This window comes from Leptopilina heterotoma, unplaced genomic scaffold (assembly GCF_015476425.1).
Source record: "Leptopilina heterotoma isolate Lh14 unplaced genomic scaffold, ASM1547642v1 Lhet_27, whole genome shotgun sequence".
In the NCBI taxonomy this organism is placed as follows: Eukaryota; Metazoa; Arthropoda; class Insecta; order Hymenoptera; family Figitidae; genus Leptopilina; species Leptopilina heterotoma.
The window spans coordinates 1,871,232-1,888,772 of NW_025110978.1; the positions used below are offsets into that span (position 1 = coordinate 1,871,232).

The window sequence follows — 17,541 nt, forward strand, 5'->3', positions numbered from 1 at the left end:
TTCTATTATTTTTCAATAATAATTATTACAAATTTCTTAATTATTTTTTTGAATAAAGTTGTACTTTGAGATATTTAAAAAGGTTTTAATTCATCTCAATCTTTCGGTGCAGTTTAATAATTCTATCAGCTTCTCTATAACCAGTTTCAATTGCCCCGTGCACTGCACTAAAGCGTTGAGGATTCGTTGCTTCACCAGCAAATAAAATAACCTGTAAATTTAATTTTATTTTGGTAAAATGCAAAAAACATAAAAATTGGATGGAATAGTGGAAAAAATGAATTTTTTGCATAATTACCGGTTTTTTTCCTCCAATCGGTTCAGACAATTTTATACGAATGGGAATTTTATGATCAATATTTGGACTTCGGTAGCTATTGGTTCCTCGAAAGTGTTTATTGCTGTGCCACATGGATCTAGAAAATATTTTTTTAGGTATTCTATTTTCTTTTGAAGAATCGGATTTTATGTTTAAACTCTATATCAGTAATACTATATAAATATTAGAGAGTTTATTAAGCATGATTTATATTTTTATTGTAAATTTTATTTGCTAAAAAATATCTTTTTCTCTTTTTGATAAATAGGTACAAAAGAATTTGCAATTTAGAAATTCTTACTAATAAAAAAATTTCATTTTTGTAAAATAAATTCTCTGTTTTTTCTGTACTTGACCTTTATGCTTTAATTTTATCTTCACCTTGACTTTAATCTAGATAAAAACATTTTTTAAATTTAAGAAATATTAAAAAATTTATTATCTAAATATTAAATTATGTGTTTAATAGAAAATTCTTTCTTAATATCATTAGTAAAATGTTTAATATCCTTCGTATTTCTGCTATTTTTTGGCAATGTTATCAATGTAAATTTCTGAAAAAAGATTCTTAAAATATGTACCTATTGTTGATTCTAAAAATTTAAAAAAATTTTTTAAACTTTTTCGTAAAGATATCTAAAAATTGTGAAAGAAACTAAAAAATAGATCTTACCGCATCATTCCAGTTGGTTTAGTGACGTTGTAAATTTTGCCAAAAAATTTTTCTAGAACTTCATTGCAGTGATTTTTGACTTGTTCATCCGTTAGCTTTTCAACATCTCGCGAATGTTTTCCACTTACCCAGCCGGAAAGTAGTTTTGGTTTATTTTCAACTGGAAAAAATGCAAATAATCCCTGCAACCAACTCCTTTCATTCTGAGGAAACAAATTTTTTTTAAAATAGTTTATTTTTCCACAAAATGTAATATGAGAGATTCTTCTTTTTTATTTCAACAAAAACCCACTCACATCTTTATCGAGTATTTCTAAATCTTTCTCCTTCCAAAGCAAGAAATATTGACTGTTTAGTGACCACCATGGTTCATCAAAAATAAGGAGAATTTTAGCCACATTTCCGTAATTCATTGACTATAAAATAGTTTTTGATAAAATTCACGAAATACAGCAAAAAAAATTAATTTCTTTTCGATTTTGAAATATTGCACCGGAGAAAGATGAAAATAATAACTTTTACTACTTTTATAGTAAAACTAGTTAGGAATTTCAGCGCGTTTCTGAAATTCGATGTTTACTATTTTGGAGCAAATTTTAATGTTTTTGAATTAGAAAATTAACTATATTAATCTCTGTGGTTTTTCATTCGTTCTGTTCGCAGTATGAAGTTGGTTGTTAGTTACTTTTTTGTTTCCCAACTTTTTTAATTATTTTCTTTTTCAATATTTTTTATTATTTCCATTAAAATTAATGTATTGAAAATCATTGAATTCTTGCAAAAAATTTCAGAATAATTCAATTCCTTCAAAAAATTTTATTATTCAGTAATTAAATTCTCGCAAAGAATTATTAAATTAAAATTAAAAAAATGTTTAAAACCCTAATTAAATTTCTTTGAAGAATTATTTTCAATTTTTTTTTTTTTTTTTTTTTTTTTTTGAATAATTGAATTTCTTTAATAATTTTAATTGGAATTTTTTAAAGTGATTAAAATTTATTAACAATTTCTTTCAAGGAATTTCATTAAAATAATTGGAAAACAATTAAAGTAATTGAATTCTAACAAAAAATTCCTTTATTTATTGAGTATAATCAATTTACAATTAAACTTTTATTAAAATTATTCATTGAAAATTAAATTCTTTTATATAATTTTATTAGAATTTTTCTAAATAATTACATTTTTTTGGAGAATCTCTATAAAATCTTTTATAAAAAAAATGTAATTTTTCTAAAATAATTTTAAATGAAAATTTTCAAAATAAATGAATTAAAGAAACAATTTTTTTCAACTTTTTAAAATTATTGTGTCAGGTAATAATTATAATTAAATATTTGATCATTCACAAGTTTACTAAAACTGTATTTTGAAAATAACTGAATTCCTGAGAAGAATTTTATTAATTTTCGAAAGTAATTGAGTTATTTGAATGAATTTTATTAAAAATTTTAAAAAATTGAATTGTTTTGAAGGATTTATTGAAATTGTAAAAAATAATTCTATTTCTTTCGAGAAATATTATAAAAGTTTTTAAAAAAATTGAATTCATTCATGAAATTATATTAAAATTTTATTAAAAAATATTGCGAACTTTTGCAAAAAAAAATTACTTTAAAATTTTAGAAAAAAATTTGATTATTTCGAAAAATTGTATGAAAACATAAAACAATTCATTTTTCTTTTTCAATATTTTTATAATTTTAAAATTAATGTATTCAAAATCATTGAATTCTTGCAAATATTTTAGAATAATTTTACAGATTTTAGAAAAATAATTGAATTTTGAGCAAATAATTTAATTCTTACGAATAATTTTACTAATTTTAGAAAATAATTGAAATATTTCGAAAAAATTTCTATAATTATTTATTTATTCATTTTTTTATTTTTACAATTAATTGAATTTCTGTGAAGATTTTACTAATTTTTTTTATTCAAGAATTCAATTACATTTTCACAAATATAATAAATTTCCTGGAAAGAATTCAATTATTTTCAACAATTAATAAAATTCCTCACAAAAATACAATTATTTTCTAAAATTAATAAAATTCTTCACAGGAATTCAATTATTTTCAAATATTAATAAAATTCTTTCCAGGAATTCAATAAACTTTGAAAATCAATAAAATTATTTACGTAAATTTAATTATTTTCAAATATTAATAAAATTCTTTAAAGGAATAGGGTCATTTGGGGTAATAATGTAAACGGAATATCTATTTTTCACAAAAAACGTTAGTTTTTTTTTGTTAAAAGGTAAAACGGACGGATTTCTTTTGCATGAACTTGTTACTTTACTTCCCTAGAAAAATTTTATGAGGTACAAAAAAATATTGATGCACCTGAATCGCCTAAAACTGAATGTTTACATTTACCCCGAGATGTTGAAATTTTCCTAAAATTCGGGGCAAATGTAAACACCTCTGTAGTTAAGCGAGGTTTAAGAAACAAGTTATTTCAAGCATACACTGTAAAAAAAATTTTGGAAATTTTCCCAAAAAAATTGAGGAAGCAAATTCACATAAAAAGTATAAAAATTTCCCACAATTTGGAAAAATTCCTTTAAAGATTTAGGAAAATTCCTAAAAATTTGTAAATATTCCTTAAAACGTTTAGAAAAATCCCTTTCCCAACAGAATTTAGAAAAATTTCAATTCGTATCGAAAAATTTCCAAACACTCAGAAAAATTACCATTTTTTTGGGAAAAAATTTTTTCTAAACACGTTTTAGGAAAATTCCCATGCAAAAGTTTGGAAAAATTTCCGAAATTTTTTACAGTGTACTACTGTCTTAAGGGATGGAAAAACTGAAAACAAATTATTCGTAGACGTATAGTAAATCAACCAGTTGACTGATAATGTATCTTATAAAAAACAATCAACCATTACGAAATTAGTAATGTAAAAACTTGAATAACTTAAACAAATTTTAATAGATTTTCATTCAACTTGGTAAAAAGTTTTTTTTATTTTTCTGAATAAGAATTCGAGTTTTCGAATTCTCGGGGTAAATGTAAACACTTAATTATTTATTAATTAAATTGACGAAAATCAAAATCAAAGTCAATTTTTGATAGGGCATTAATAAGGAAGAATTACATATTTTTGTTAGATTTTTTAATTTATTTTTATGTTATCTTTTAATGCAAAAACGATTAAAAATCAAAGTTTTACTGTTTCAGTTTTTTTTTTCTCGCATTTGCATAAAAATAAATTAAAAAATCAAACTAAAATTTGTAATTCTTCCTTATTAATGCCTTAACAAAAATTGACTTTGATTTTCGTCAATTCAGTTAATAAATAATTAAGAGTTTACATTTAATTGAATAAATTACTATTTAAATGTATTTGAAACATTATGATGTCATAATAATTAAAATTCATTTAAAAAAATAAAATTTTAATTATTTTAAATAAAACGTTGAAATAAAAATGCACGCGCGCTCGCGCGCGTCCTTTTTTGCTATTATTCCATATAAAATGTCAAATTCGACCCCGTTGCGTTAGTTAAATATTTTGTCACCAGATGGTGTATCGCAGTTCTGCGGTTCCTTATAGCTTTTCAAAAATTAAATTATTCAAAAAAAATTCAATTTTAAATCTGTAAAGTTCATTTATTGTTAAAAATATAAATAATTAAAAAAGTGTATTATTCAACAATGCATTTAGAACATGCACGCGCGCTTGCGCGCGTATCTTATGCTAGTTTCAGTAATTAATAGTAATAAAGTACATATATGTTTCAATAATCTGTTCGCAGTTTGAAGTTAGTTGTTGTTTGCTTTTTTGTTTCTTAACTTTTTTATAATTTTTCTTTTCAAATATTTTCAATTTTAAAATTAAATTCTTTTAAAGAATTTCTTTAAATTTTTTTTAAACTAATGGAGTTTCTTTAATAATTTTAATTGAAAATTTTGAAAGTAATTTAATTTTATGAAGAAGAATTTGATTAAAATTGTATTAAAAATAATTGAATTCTTGCGAAGAATTTTACTATTTATAAAAATAATTGAAATGTTTCGAAGAATTTATTAAAATTTTAAGAAATAATTAAATTGTTATGAAGAATTTTATAGAAATATTTAAAAATAATGAAATTTTTTCGAGAAATTCAATTAAAGTTGTTTCGAAAATAATTGAATTTCTTTAAAGAATTTTATTAAAATTAAGTGTATTCAAAATAATTGAATTCATCACAAGAATTTTATTATTTTTTCAAAAGAATTGAATTCTTTCAATTTTTGTGACAAATATATTTAAAACTTGCATTGAAAATATTTTGAGAATAATTGAATTATTTTTAGGGAATTTTAAATTCTTGTTGAAATTGAATTTTATGGAAATTTTTGAAAATAAATTATTTAATTCCTGCAAAGAATTTTATTTTTTTATAAAAATAGTTGAATTGCTTCGAAGAATTTATTAAAATTTTAGGAAATAATTGAAATTTATGAAAATATTTAAAAATATTTGAATTCATCCGAGGAATTCAATTAAAATTGTTCCGCGCGCGTAACATTTGCTAGTAATTAATAAATTGCATGTCGAACTCAGTAAAATTTACTCCGGAAATAGTAAAACTCACAATTTCAGAAATTCGCAGAAGTTTGAGACATTTTCGGTTTTGCTTTGTAAAAATAAAAATTAGTTCCGTTTATAAGCGAAGAGAGATTTTTTTAATGAATTTTTTTCTTTTTGTCAACAAACCTCAATGGCTTTTTGCTTTTCTTCCGGCAAAGGGGGTTTAAAGAGGGATTTATGTACTTCTTTTAAAACTCCAATGGAAAATGTGACAATCACATAATCTGCTGAATATTCATCTCCATTTGTTGTTTTTACAATTACTTTTCCATTTCTATTAGAGTAATCAATTAGAGAAACTTCTGAATTTAACTTAGTGTTCCTTATAACTGGCAATTCTTCCTCTGGTTTTGGATATCGTTTCATAATTACATCGAGAATAGCACTATATCCACGCTCTTTCCAATTAATGAAATAATCTCCAGGAATATTGTCAAATTCTCTAAAATCCACTGTTGAAACATCATCCCAACTCTCGGAGGAATACATTAATGTTGTCAACATTTTGTATGAATTTATCAATCCTTTTTTATTCTCCTTCCACTTTGGCTGCGCTTCTATGTATTTATCAAGTCTGTCAAAAATTGAGAAAATTAAATATAAAATTGCAATTATAACCAATAGTTTTTTATTTTATTTTCACAGAAGTAACTTTAACTATTTGCAATATGTAAAACCCAAACTGTTTGGAATTTCTGGAAACTTGTACTGTTTCCGTAATAATTTTTACTAACGTGAAAGTACATTTTACTTTACTTTTACTATTTATTAAAATTTACTTCGGGTATTTTAAAATTTACTCTGCAAGTAACGATTTTTAATAGCAAATTTTACCATTTTCATAGTAATTTTTTGTGTAAAAATTATTACCATTTTTTTTAACGAACCCAGAAAACAGTTGTTGTTAATTTAAAGAAATTGGTTTCTTAGACTCATTTTTTTCATTCAAAATAAATTTCTCTTTCAAACAGAAAGAGGGTTTCTTATTCAAAGAAAATTTCTTTGATTTAAACAATTTTTCTTTAAATTAAACAAATTTTCTTTGAATCCAAGAAATTTTTTTTTAAATCAAAGCTATTTTCTCATTGATATAAGATGAAAGAAATAATTCTTTAATTTAAAAAGAAAAATTTCTTTGTAACAAATAAATTTTTATTTACATAGTAAATTCTTATTAAATTTGGGTAATAAATACTCATTTTTATAAAGTACACCAAGAGATTCGTTCTCATTGTTAGTAGCAAATTTTTCTAAATTATTCTCAAGATTTTTATGAAATTGAGTGAGAGAATTTATTTCTGATTTTTCTACTGCATCTCCCGATGAATTTAATATTTCTTCAGTGGATTCTGTTTTTTCTTTTTGCAATAATCCAAGAGGCCAAGCTAGTTCGAAGACGAGATTTCCCACTTCTCCATTCACCCATTGTCCTCCAATGTCGACTAAATATTCGCCTAATTGAAAAAAAATTATTTACATTAAATTTTTCTGTGTTTCAAAAAAGAAATTACTAAAAAAATAATAATTTTTGCAAAAATGTTATTTTTTAAGTAATTTCTTTTTGTCTTATGAAATATTAAGAATTACATTTGAATTGTGTGGAAAAATAAAATATTATATAGAAACAGAAAAAAACTTTTTTTAGAAAAAGTCGAATTTTTGTTTTACCGAATTTAGTGGTAAATACTCGTCCTCCGATTCTGTTTTCAGCTTCGAGAATTTTTACATTTTCAAAACCGTTTTCGAAAAGTCTTGATGCAGCGGCAATTCCGGATGCACCTGCTCCCAGTATAATTACACTTGGTTTAGATTTTGTTTCGAAATTTTCGTTTTTCTTTTTCTCTTTTCGCAATTTGTATTCTTGTTCTTTATTCATTTCAAATATTAATTGATTTTTATTTGTTTTCCTTTAAAAAATTTGTACACGTGTCTTTTTCTACTTTGCGATTTATCTTGAACTAAACGCATCTTATTAATTTTTTGTCCCCTCTCATTACGGATTTCACTTGAATAGATTATCTATAATTTTTGAATTGATTATAATATATTGTAATAATTTTACAACATTTATTTACAATAAAAATAATGACTCGTTATATTTTTCTTGGAATGTATAATGAGCAGGAAAAATTTTTTCACGTTTTTCTATTTTAATTTATTTAGAGTAAAATTAACAAAGTGTGAGTAATTCCATTTTTATTTGATTGTAGAGAAAAATTTGGATACTTGAGGCAAGAGAATAATTTTATTTTGTCCTCCAACCCTATTTCTTCTTAGGTATTATTATATTAGTTAATTTTCTTTTAAGTTAGTATGAATCTCATTAATGATAGCTTATTATCTTGGAAGAATGATATTTGTTATTGTAGGTACTGTATAAGAACTTTTAGAACGTAAACAAATTATAATTTTTTGTTAAAATTTTAAATCATTTATAATTTCCAAGTATGATTTCAATTTTTTTTTGCATTTTATCAGTATATGTGGTAACAATTTTTTTCTTATTGAAAAATGAATTAATTCACTATATAAGGATTTTTCAAAAATTTCCCATAATACTTAATTTTGTTTTACTAAGAAAAAAAGTTAAATTAATTACCGATTCTAGTATAATTACTAAATATGTATTTACTCAACATATATTGAACAAATATTTTCAAAATAAATAGCTGATGATAATGTTTTTTTTTAGATTATGTTTATATCAAAATTATTTCCGGTTTGGATTTTTATTACAACTTTCCCGCATAAATGGATAACTACAAAATATAATTTTAAAGAATGATGTAGCATTCTATTGTGATAAAAAGTATGAGTTTTTTTAAACATTAATATTTTCTTAAGTGATAAATAATTATTACACATTTCACGAACACGCAGCAATTGACGCACTTACCCTATTTTCAATAAAATTTCACGAAAGAATTTCATTTTTTTCTTAATTCGTTATAAAATGTTTCAAAAAAATTCAATTATTTTCTAAAATAAATAAATAAATAAATCCTTTTCAAAAATCCAATTATTTTTATAATTAGCAAAACTCTTTGCAGGAATTCAATTATTTTCAAAACAATTTTAATTGAATTCCTCAGAAAAATTCAATTAAAAAAAATTTAACTCATTTTGAATAAATTAAATTATTTTCTAAAATATTTAATATATCCTTCGAAACAATTCAATTATTTTTATTAATAGTAAAATGTTTCGCAAGAATTCAATTATTTTTATAAAAAGTAAAATCATTTGCAGGAATTCAATTATTTTCAAAACAATTTTAATTAAATTCCTCAGAAAAATTCAAATATTTTCAAATTATTTCCATAAATTCAAGTTCACCAAGAATTTAAAATTCTCTAAAAATAATTCAATTTGTTTCGAAACAACTGTAATTGAATTTCTCGAATGAATTGAATTATTTTCAAATATTTCTACAAAATTCTTCAGAACAATTCAATTATTTCTTAAAATTTTAATAAATTCTTCCAAACATTTCAATTATTTTTATAAATAAGTACAATTTTCAGCAATAATTCAATTATTTTGATAAATATAGTAAAATTCTTTGCAGAAACTCAATTTTTTTTAAAACAATTTAGAATTCTTCAAAAGAATTTAATTATTCTTAAATATTTACATAAAATTCATTTATTTCCTAAAATTTTAATAAATTATTCGGAACAATTCAATTATTTTTATAAATAGTAAAATTTTTCGCAAGAATTCAATTATTTGTATATAAATAATAAAATTTTTCTCAGGAATTCTATTACCTTCAATACAATTTTAATCAAATTCTTCTTCATAAAATTCTATTGCTTTCAAAATTTTTAATTAAAATTATCCATTATTTTAAAAAATTTCAAAGAAATTCTTCATAAGTATTTAATTAGGATTTTTAAAAATTTTAATAAAATTCCTCGCGAGAATTCAATTATTTTCATAAATAAAGAAATTCTTCCAAGGAATTCAATTATTCTCTTCAAATTTTTTGTTAAGATAACTAATTTCAAACTGCGAACAGATTACCGGAATACAACGATTATTAATATAGAAGATTAGACAAATTTAAAAATTGTTGATTTTTGAAGAATTTTTTCTAAAATATTTTTTTAATTTTTAGAAAATAAGTAAAAATTAAATCAAGTAGTAAGGAAATAAAAATTTAAAAAAAACATATTTCTTTTTATTAATTATTGAAAATAAAATATTGTTAATATAGTTCTTTTATTGTAAAACTATTATACGATATTTTTAAAAAGTTTTCTAATTCGTCACAAGATTTTCATGGAGTTTAATAATTCTGTCAGCTTCTCTATAACCAGATTCAATTGCTCCGTGAACGGCACTAAAGTATCGAGGATGTGTAGCTTCACCGGCAAATAAAATAACCTGTAAATTTAATTTTATTTAAACGAATGCAAAAATTGTGTGTAATAACAGATGAAGTGATATTTCAAAATTTTCCACGCTTACTGGTTTTTCTGCTCCAATGGGTTCGGACATTTTTTTATAACTCGAAACTTCAGGATCGGTTTTTGGACTTCTATAACTGTTGGTTCCTCTGAAATGTTTATTACTGTCCCACATTGATCTAAAAAATATATAGAATTTTCCCTTTTAAAAATAAAAATTTCTTGATGTTCCTGTTTAAGTATTTTCCGAAAAATTATTTAACTCTTCAAATAAATAATAAATAAATTGTATTTAAATTCAACTTATTTTTTAGAAATTCAATTTTTTTACTTGTTTTTATTATAATATGAGCTTTCAGAAATTTTTTTTAGTTTTGCTTCCTCATAACGAAACTTTGCATGTATTTAAAATTATTTTGGAGGAATTAAATTTTTAAATTAAAAAACTTCAACATTGTTAAAAATAGGTATCAGTTAAAGGATATATGACGACTAATAAATACAAAAGAAATTAATAAAAAGACAAATAAATGAAAAGAAAACTAATAAAAAAAAGTAGAATTAAATAATTAAATCTAACTTGGGCAAATAGTGAAAAAATAAAAAATACGTTTTACCGAATCATTCCAGTTGGTTTAGTGACGTTGTAAATTTTACCAAAGAATATGTGAAGGACTTCAATACAGTGACTTAATACTTGCTCGTCCGTTAGTTCTTCCAAATCTCGAGAATGCTTTCCAGTCACCCAACCGCAGAGTAATTTTGGTTTATGCTCAACTGGCAAGAATCCAATTAATCCTTGTAGCCAACTCTTTTCTTTCTATAAAAGAAGTTTTAAACCTATGTATTTTATTTTATTTATTCGATATTACAATTTTCATGAAAATACATACTCACATCTTTCTGAAATATTTCAAAATCTTTGTCCTTCCAAAGCAAGGTATATTCGTTGCTTGTTGTCCACCAAGGTTCATCAAAAACGAGAAAAATCTTCGCCAAGTTTCCATAATTAATTCCCTGAAATAATTTTTGTTTTTATAAATTATAACAAACTTCCGCAATTCATTGTCTAAAAAACAATTTTTGTTAAAATTAACGAAATGCAAAAGAAGAATTTTTAATTTCTTTACTCGATTTTCAAATAGAAAGAAAAAAACGAATAAAACAGTTTTTACTACTTTCATAGTGAAACGTAAAATTTTAGGAATTTCAGCGCATTTCTGAATTACAATTTTTACTATTTTTGAAGCAAATTCTACTATTTCTGAATTAGTAAACTTTAGGAATTAATAAATTGCATTTCGAACGCAGTAAAATTTACTCCGGAAATAGTAAAAAGTCACAATTGCAGAAATTCGCAGAAGTTTGAGACATTTCAGGTTTTGCTTTGTAAAAATAAAAATTAGTTCCGTCTATAAGCGAAGAGAAATTTTTTTAATGAATTTTTCTTCTTCTTGTCAACAAACCTCAATGGCTTTTTGCTTTTCTTCCGGCAAATGGGGTTTAAAGAGGGATTTATGAATTTCTTTTAAAACGCCAATGGAAAATGTGACAATTACATAATCTGCTGAATATTCATCTCCATTTGTTGTTTTTATAATTACTTTTCCATTTTGATTAGAGTAATCAATTAGAGAAACTTCTGAATTTAATTTAGTGTTACACATAATTGGTAGTTCTTCCTCTATTTTTGGATATCGTTTCATCATTATATCAAAAATCATGCCATATCCTCGTTCTTTCCAATTAATTAAACAAGCTCCAGGTATACTTTCAAAATCTCTGAAATCCGCTGTTGTAATGTCCTCCCAATTCTCCGCGGAATTAACTAACGTTGTCATTCGATTGTACGCATTTGTCAATCCCTTTTTATTTTCCCTCCACTTTGGATGCGATTTTACAAATTTCTCAAGTCTATAACAAATTAAAATGAGTGAATAATTTTATTAAATGTAAAAATAATGTTAGTATTTAATAATTAAATAATAAAAATAATAGAATCGTGAATTTCGAAAAGAGATAATCTACAAGTTTGTAACGTTCAACTGAACAAAATTCTTTGTTAAAAATATTTTCTGAAATTACTGATTGTAATAAAAATTAAAATCTTAAATTCAATATTAAGAAACTATAATTAATTTTTTTATGACGCAAAATTATTGTAATAAAAATTTAATTTGAATAAGAAATAAATAAATTTCGTTCATATGATATTGTTATTGTTATTAATGTTGTTGAACTCAGGTGATAAATACTCGTATTTATATTTTACGCCAATGGAAGCATTTTCGTTGTCGTCAATATATTCTTCCAATTTCTTTTCAACATCCTTATGAAATTGAAGAAGATCAGCTTTCTCTGATTTATCTAAAATATGCCCGGATGAATCGATTAATTCTTCATTAGAATCCGATGACCAATCTGCTTTTCCTTTTTCCAATAAACCAAGAGGCCAAGCCAGATCGAAGGCGACGTTTCCCACTTCTCCATTCACCCATTGTCCTCCAATGTCCACCAGATAATCGTCTAATCGAGAAAAAAAATAATTAAAATAACAAAATAACAAAAAATAATTTTTGAAGGAAAAAAATTCAAAAAATCAAACATATTTAGAAAAAAGTAAAACTAGGAAAAATTATAGTTATAGTGATAGAATAGTTTTGATTTTACCGAATTTAGTGGTAAAAACTCGTCCTCCAATTCTGTTTTCAGCTTCGAGAATTTTTACGTTTTTAAAACCATTTTCGAAAAGTCTTGATGCTGCGGCGATTCCTGCGGAACCTGCTCCTAAAATAATTACACTTGGATTTGATTGTGTTTGGAAATTTTTTCTAATTAACTCTTCTCTTTTCTCTTCTTCTTTTCTTCTTTCGTGTTCTTTAGCCTTAAATTTTTCTATCAACTCTTTTGTCGAATATTCTCGTTGTTCTGAATGTTGCACTTGTTGAAAATCGTCCAATTCTTTATTCATTTCGAATGTGTTCTTCGTTAAATAGAAAAATAATAATATAATACCTAATTGTAATGAACAAAAATTTTTTTAACAAGACAAATACTGTAAAAAATTTTATTGTTTACACTACTACTTTGTGAATTGACTTTAAACATTTAATTTAAAAATTTTTTCTCGTTACCTTGCGTATTTGAAATGAATAACTAGATTGTAAGTAGGTAATTTGTTGAATTTATAATATATTTTAATTTTTCTACATTTCGCATTGTTAAATTATTTATGTTTTAATCCTATAATTAAATTTTTACAAGACACGTGTTTAAATATTTATTTAATTTCAGGGAGAAAAAGTAACAAAATCCGGATTTTTTGTAATTTAATAGAATAAACAACATTATTAATATCATCATCAAAAAGGGAAACAAATAAATAATAAAATATGATAAGAAATTGTGTGGAAATTTTTCTAGTAAATTTTAAAATATTTTTCTAATTTTTTGACTAATTTGAATAATGTTTAATAATTCTATCAGCTTCTCTATGGCCAGTTTCAATTGCCCCATGAACAGTGCTAAAGTGTTCGGAGTTCGTTGCCTCTCCGGCGAATAAAATTACCTGTAAATTTATTAAAATTTTTTTAAATCTAAAACTAAATAACCAACCAAAAAATATGTTTGAATTAAACATATTTTATAATTGAATTGAACGTAATTTTTATTGAATCAAACTTATTATTTATTGAATCTTTGATTCAGATGTATTATTTTCTCATTATATTTATGAATTGAATTTATTTAATTAATTTAAATGTAAAAAAAAATATTTTATAGTTGTCGAAATGATTTTTGTGACTCTCGAGTGTATTAGCAAATATAATTATATAGAAATTATTACCGGTTTAGTATCGTCAATTGGTTTTGCCAAAATCGAAGACCAGGAATTATCAGCATCTGATTTTAAACTTCTAAAACTGTAGGTTCCTAGAAAGTTTTTGTTACTATTCCACATGGATCTAATGAAAAAAAAAATAAAAAGACTTTATGTAAAAAAATTCTTCACGGAATAGATCAATTTATAATTTAGTACCAACCGAATCATTCCAGTTGGAGTTGGAACTTCGCGATGCTTCCCAACGAATCTATGGAGTAGCTCAACTGTTTGATTGAATACTTTTTGCTCTGAAAGTTTTTCCATTTCCCGGGAATAATTTCCCGATATCCATGCGTACAATAATCGTGGTTTATGTTCGACGAAAAAGAATCCAACTAGTCCCAACATCCAATTTCTTTCTGGCTGTAAATTCAAATTTCCATTTAATAAGTAGACAAATTTCTCGAAGAATTTTTGAAAAATTATTTTTAACAATTAATTTAGAGAAAAAGTTTAGTTAAAAATTGTAGCAAATAAAAAGATTTTGAAAGATTACAGTTGTAATTTTTAGAAATAATTAAATTTCTGAAGGTTTGAATTTAAAATTATAAAAATGTTCTTGTGGAAATATAAATAACAAGTATTTAAATATTTATTTAACAAAATTATTCAAGTTGTGAACAATTGAATTAAAGAATCAGTGAAAAGTCTAGGGAGTAAAAAATGAAATCTTGGTCACAACACTGAATAAAATAAATGACTTTTTTTTGTATTTTTAATGGACAAAAGCGACTTTTTGCGCCTTAAAATAATAAATTTATTATAATTAAATTTATTTATTGTAATGATATAATTATGCAAACTTACATCTTTTTCAAGTTTTTCGATATCCTCTTTATTCCACAAGATAGTAAATCCTCCATAAGTAGTGTCATTGATCCACACCGGATTTTCAAAAGATAACAGAATTTTTGCTTCACTACCAAATCCAAGTCCCTGTTTTTAGAAACAAGATATTATTTTCTTTAAAATACTTTCATTGGGATAAAAATATTTGCAGGTGTACTTTTATTTTTGTTTATGAATTTTTTGATAAACATCCTGAACAATTGTAGACTATTTTCAATTCTTGAAGGTTGTTTATCTTTCAAAACAAAAGTTTTTTCTTCAGATTTGTTGGAAATTTAGATAATTTCTTTTCATCTCTTCTTGATTGTTAATTGGAAAAAAAAGAGAAACCTTAATTGTCTTCTGCTTTTCTTCTGACAAAGGAGGTTGAAAGAGGGAATTGTGTCTATCTTTTAAAACACCCAAGGAACATGTGAAGATGACATGATCAGCAGAATGTGTGTCTCCATTGACAGTTTTTACTTTAACTTTTCCATTTGAATCCGAGTAGTCAATTGAAACAACTTCTGCATTTAAAATTGTGTTGTTCATAACAGGCAATTCTTCTTCCGAATTTGGAAAACGTTTCTAAAAATGATAAATGATAAGTATTATTTGGTTAAAATTTCCTTTACTTTACTTTCCTGTGAAAATCCTGTTATTATAAAAATTCTAGTTGAATTTATTTCACTAAAACACTAATCACTCTATTTACATATGTACATATTAATTGTCAAACTTTTGACATGACAATTTGAATTGTAAAACAATTTGTAATTAAAAAGCCCTAACTCCACGTGAGGACAGAATATCTCGATTATTATTATATACTGATCACGATGATACTAATAAAGTAAAAATAGTGTTTTTGTTTTGATTGTGCAGAAAATTATTTACCATTAAAATATCTAGGATTGTCCCATATCCACGTTCTTTCCAATTTACCATATAATCTCCAGGACTGTCTTTAAATTCGGAAATACTTGTCGTTGAAACTTCCCACCATGAATCGCCAGCATCATTTCCCATTTGCATCATGTCAAATAAAAGTGAAATTCCCTCGGTTTTGTCTTTCAATTCGGGATGATCTTTAAAGTATTTGTTTAATCTGAAAAAGCAAATTAAAATTATTATCAGATGAAAGAATATTACAGGTAATATTAATAATAATACTACTTGAAAATTTAATAATTTCCTAATAAAAATTGAAACAAATATCTACTCTGCGACGAAGAATTCACCAATAGATCCATTGTTTTTCTCCGAATAGATCGATAATTCATCTTTTAATTTGAAAAATAAACCTATAATATCCTCAGTTATTGTTTGATTAACTAAATTTCCAGAGGAATCAATTATTAAGTAATTCAATCCGCTTAATAATCCTCCTCTCTCAACGACTCCGAGTGGCCAAGCTAATTCGAATGCTATATTTCCTTCTTCTCCATGAATCCACTGTCCTCCAAGATCAATGAGATTATCACCTATAATTGAAAAAAGTCAATTTTAATTGTCAGTAACAATTTTATTTATTTATTTAGTAATATACGGGACTATTTAAATTTATAAAAATTAAAATCGAACCGACTGTTGCTTTGGAGTAACAAAAAATATAACTCACCGAATTTAGTTGTAAAAACTCGTCCTCCAATTCTATTTTCCGCTTCGAGAATTTTGACATTTTTGAAACCATTTTGAAAAAGTTTTGATGCAGCGGCAATTCCGGATGCTCCAGCACCAACAATAATTACACTTGATTCTTCTTTGTTGCTATTGACTGCTAAAATAATTGTCGATAATAATAGTAAGAAAATAGGGAGGATTTTTTTTATCAACATTTCTTGTTTCTATGTCTATTGTTTATCTCTAGAAAAAAGGTTGAAAAATGAAATTATCGACAAGATTAAAATATATTCAAACGAGAGTGTAAATCTACACTGTGACAATTTAAATTCCGTAACATTTGAACATCATTTGATAATCTACTATTTTTTAATGGCATCATTAAATGGCAAGGTCAACTCTTATATTCTAACAAGGGTTCATTGAAAAAGATAAATGAAGTTAAAATATTATGTAACTAAAACCATTCTTTAAAAACAACAGAAATCAACATTATTATCAACCTACTGAAAAAATAATTATCTTAAAAAAATTATATGTTTCTAACTGAATAATTAGATTTTTAATTCGATAAAAATTTAGTTTAGTTTGAAGAGAATTTAAGAAAAAGAGAGTAAAAGATTTTTTTTTATTATTAAAAGAAATTTTCTATAGAACAGGGAATTTTTTTTTTATAAATAATAAAACATTCTTTGCGATTAACTCAAACATTTATTTCAAAAGTAAAAATTATTTACAGCAAGGATAACAATCTAAGTTATCAAAGTTTCGTTGAAAATTGAATAAAAATGCTGCAGTCGTCTTTTTTTTTACATTGTAAATGCGGAGATAAAAAATTTGTGTTTTGTATAAAATTATTTTTTTAAAAAATCAGTCTTTAAAAAATTCCTAAAATAATATTATGGTTTGCTGTTTTTTCTCACTCTTTCATATACCTGTTAATTTATGTACAATATGTAGTTATGTGGGATAAATTATTTTATTGATGAATAAAAATTTTGTTTCTTAGAAAAAAATTTTGTTCTCTAAAATTTTAAACAGAAATTAAATAAAATCTTTGCTTAAATCGTCATCCAGATATATTTTCATTGCTTTCTCTTTAATGCATATAATAATAAATTTAAAAAAAAAGTATGCATATGAAATAAAAATATTGCCTAAGGATACATATATATGCGATTTTGATTTTCTTTAAAGTATTCAGGCCTCTGATACA

At 24.0% G+C, this 17,541-nt stretch overlaps 4 protein-coding genes across 4 annotated transcripts in view; 1 reads left to right on the top strand and 3 right to left on the bottom strand.

Annotated features, from left to right (window-relative positions):
- The window catches only part of LOC122503737 (neuroligin-4, Y-linked), a 134,683-nt gene that overhangs the window by 24,429 nt on the left and 92,713 nt on the right, over positions 1-17,541 (top strand). The window lies entirely within an intron of this gene.
- On the bottom strand, positions 21-7,827 carry LOC122503747 (possible lysine-specific histone demethylase 1-like). Its single transcript, XM_043614416.1, has 7 exons — positions 7,248-7,827; positions 6,775-7,033; positions 5,706-6,153; positions 1,289-1,408; positions 993-1,195; positions 299-416; positions 21-211 (listed from the first exon to the last, which is right to left on the bottom strand). Exons 1-7 carry the CDS (start codon positions 7,453-7,455, stop codon positions 86-88), a joined length of 1,482 nt encoding a protein of 493 aa, XP_043470351.1. The 5' UTR covers positions 7,456-7,827; the 3' UTR covers positions 21-85.
- LOC122503740 (spermine oxidase-like) lies at positions 9,765-13,113 on the bottom strand. The gene is made up of 7 exons (XM_043614409.1): positions 12,662-13,113; positions 12,247-12,517; positions 11,458-11,905; positions 10,889-11,008; positions 10,609-10,811; positions 10,053-10,170; positions 9,765-9,968 (listed from the first exon to the last, which is right to left on the bottom strand). Exons 1-7 carry the CDS (start codon positions 12,960-12,962, stop codon positions 9,843-9,845), a joined length of 1,587 nt encoding a protein of 528 aa, XP_043470344.1. The 5' UTR covers positions 12,963-13,113; the 3' UTR covers positions 9,765-9,842.
- Positions 13,259-16,691, bottom strand: LOC122503745 (protein anon-37Cs-like). The gene is made up of 8 exons (XM_043614415.1): positions 16,324-16,691; positions 15,925-16,186; positions 15,600-15,810; positions 15,054-15,290; positions 14,682-14,810; positions 14,035-14,237; positions 13,839-13,956; positions 13,259-13,559 (listed from the first exon to the last, which is right to left on the bottom strand). Exons 1-8 carry the CDS (start codon positions 16,538-16,540, stop codon positions 13,446-13,448), a joined length of 1,491 nt encoding a protein of 496 aa, XP_043470350.1. The 5' UTR covers positions 16,541-16,691; the 3' UTR covers positions 13,259-13,445.

Bases quoted from the DNA above. Each gene is read 5' to 3' on its own strand.
- LOC122503747 (XM_043614416.1), bottom strand. From the start codon at position 7,455: ATGAATAAAGAACAAGAATACAAATTGCGAAAAGAGAAAAAGAAAAAC. The intron at 1,409-5,705 runs GTTTGTTGACAA...ACTATTTTATAG, and splicing joins AAAAGCAAAAAGCCATTGAG to TCAATGAATTACGGAAATGT. The intron at 417-992 runs GTAAGATCTATT...AATATTTTCTAG, and splicing joins AAACCAACTGGAATGATGCG to ATCCATGTGGCACAGCAATA.
- LOC122503740 (XM_043614409.1), bottom strand. From the start codon at position 12,962: ATGAATAAAGAATTGGACGATTTTCAACAAGTGCAACATTCAGAACAA. The intron at 11,906-12,246 runs GTATTTATCACC...AATTTGTTATAG, and splicing joins GGCGTAAAATATAAATACGA to ACTTGAGAAATTTGTAAAAT. The intron at 11,009-11,457 runs GTTTGTTGACAA...AAATTATTTCAG, and splicing joins AAAAGCAAAAAGCCATTGAG to GGAATTAATTATGGAAACTT.
- LOC122503745 (XM_043614415.1), bottom strand. From the start codon at position 16,540: ATGTTGATAAAAAAAATCCTCCCTATTTTCTTACTATTATTATCGACA. The intron at 16,187-16,323 runs GTGAGTTATATT...TTTCAATTATAG, and splicing joins AGTTTTTACAACTAAATTCG to GTGATAATCTCATTGATCTT. The intron at 13,560-13,838 runs GTAATAATTTCT...ATAAATTTACAG, and splicing joins CAATTGACGATACTAAACCG to GTAATTTTATTCGCCGGAGA.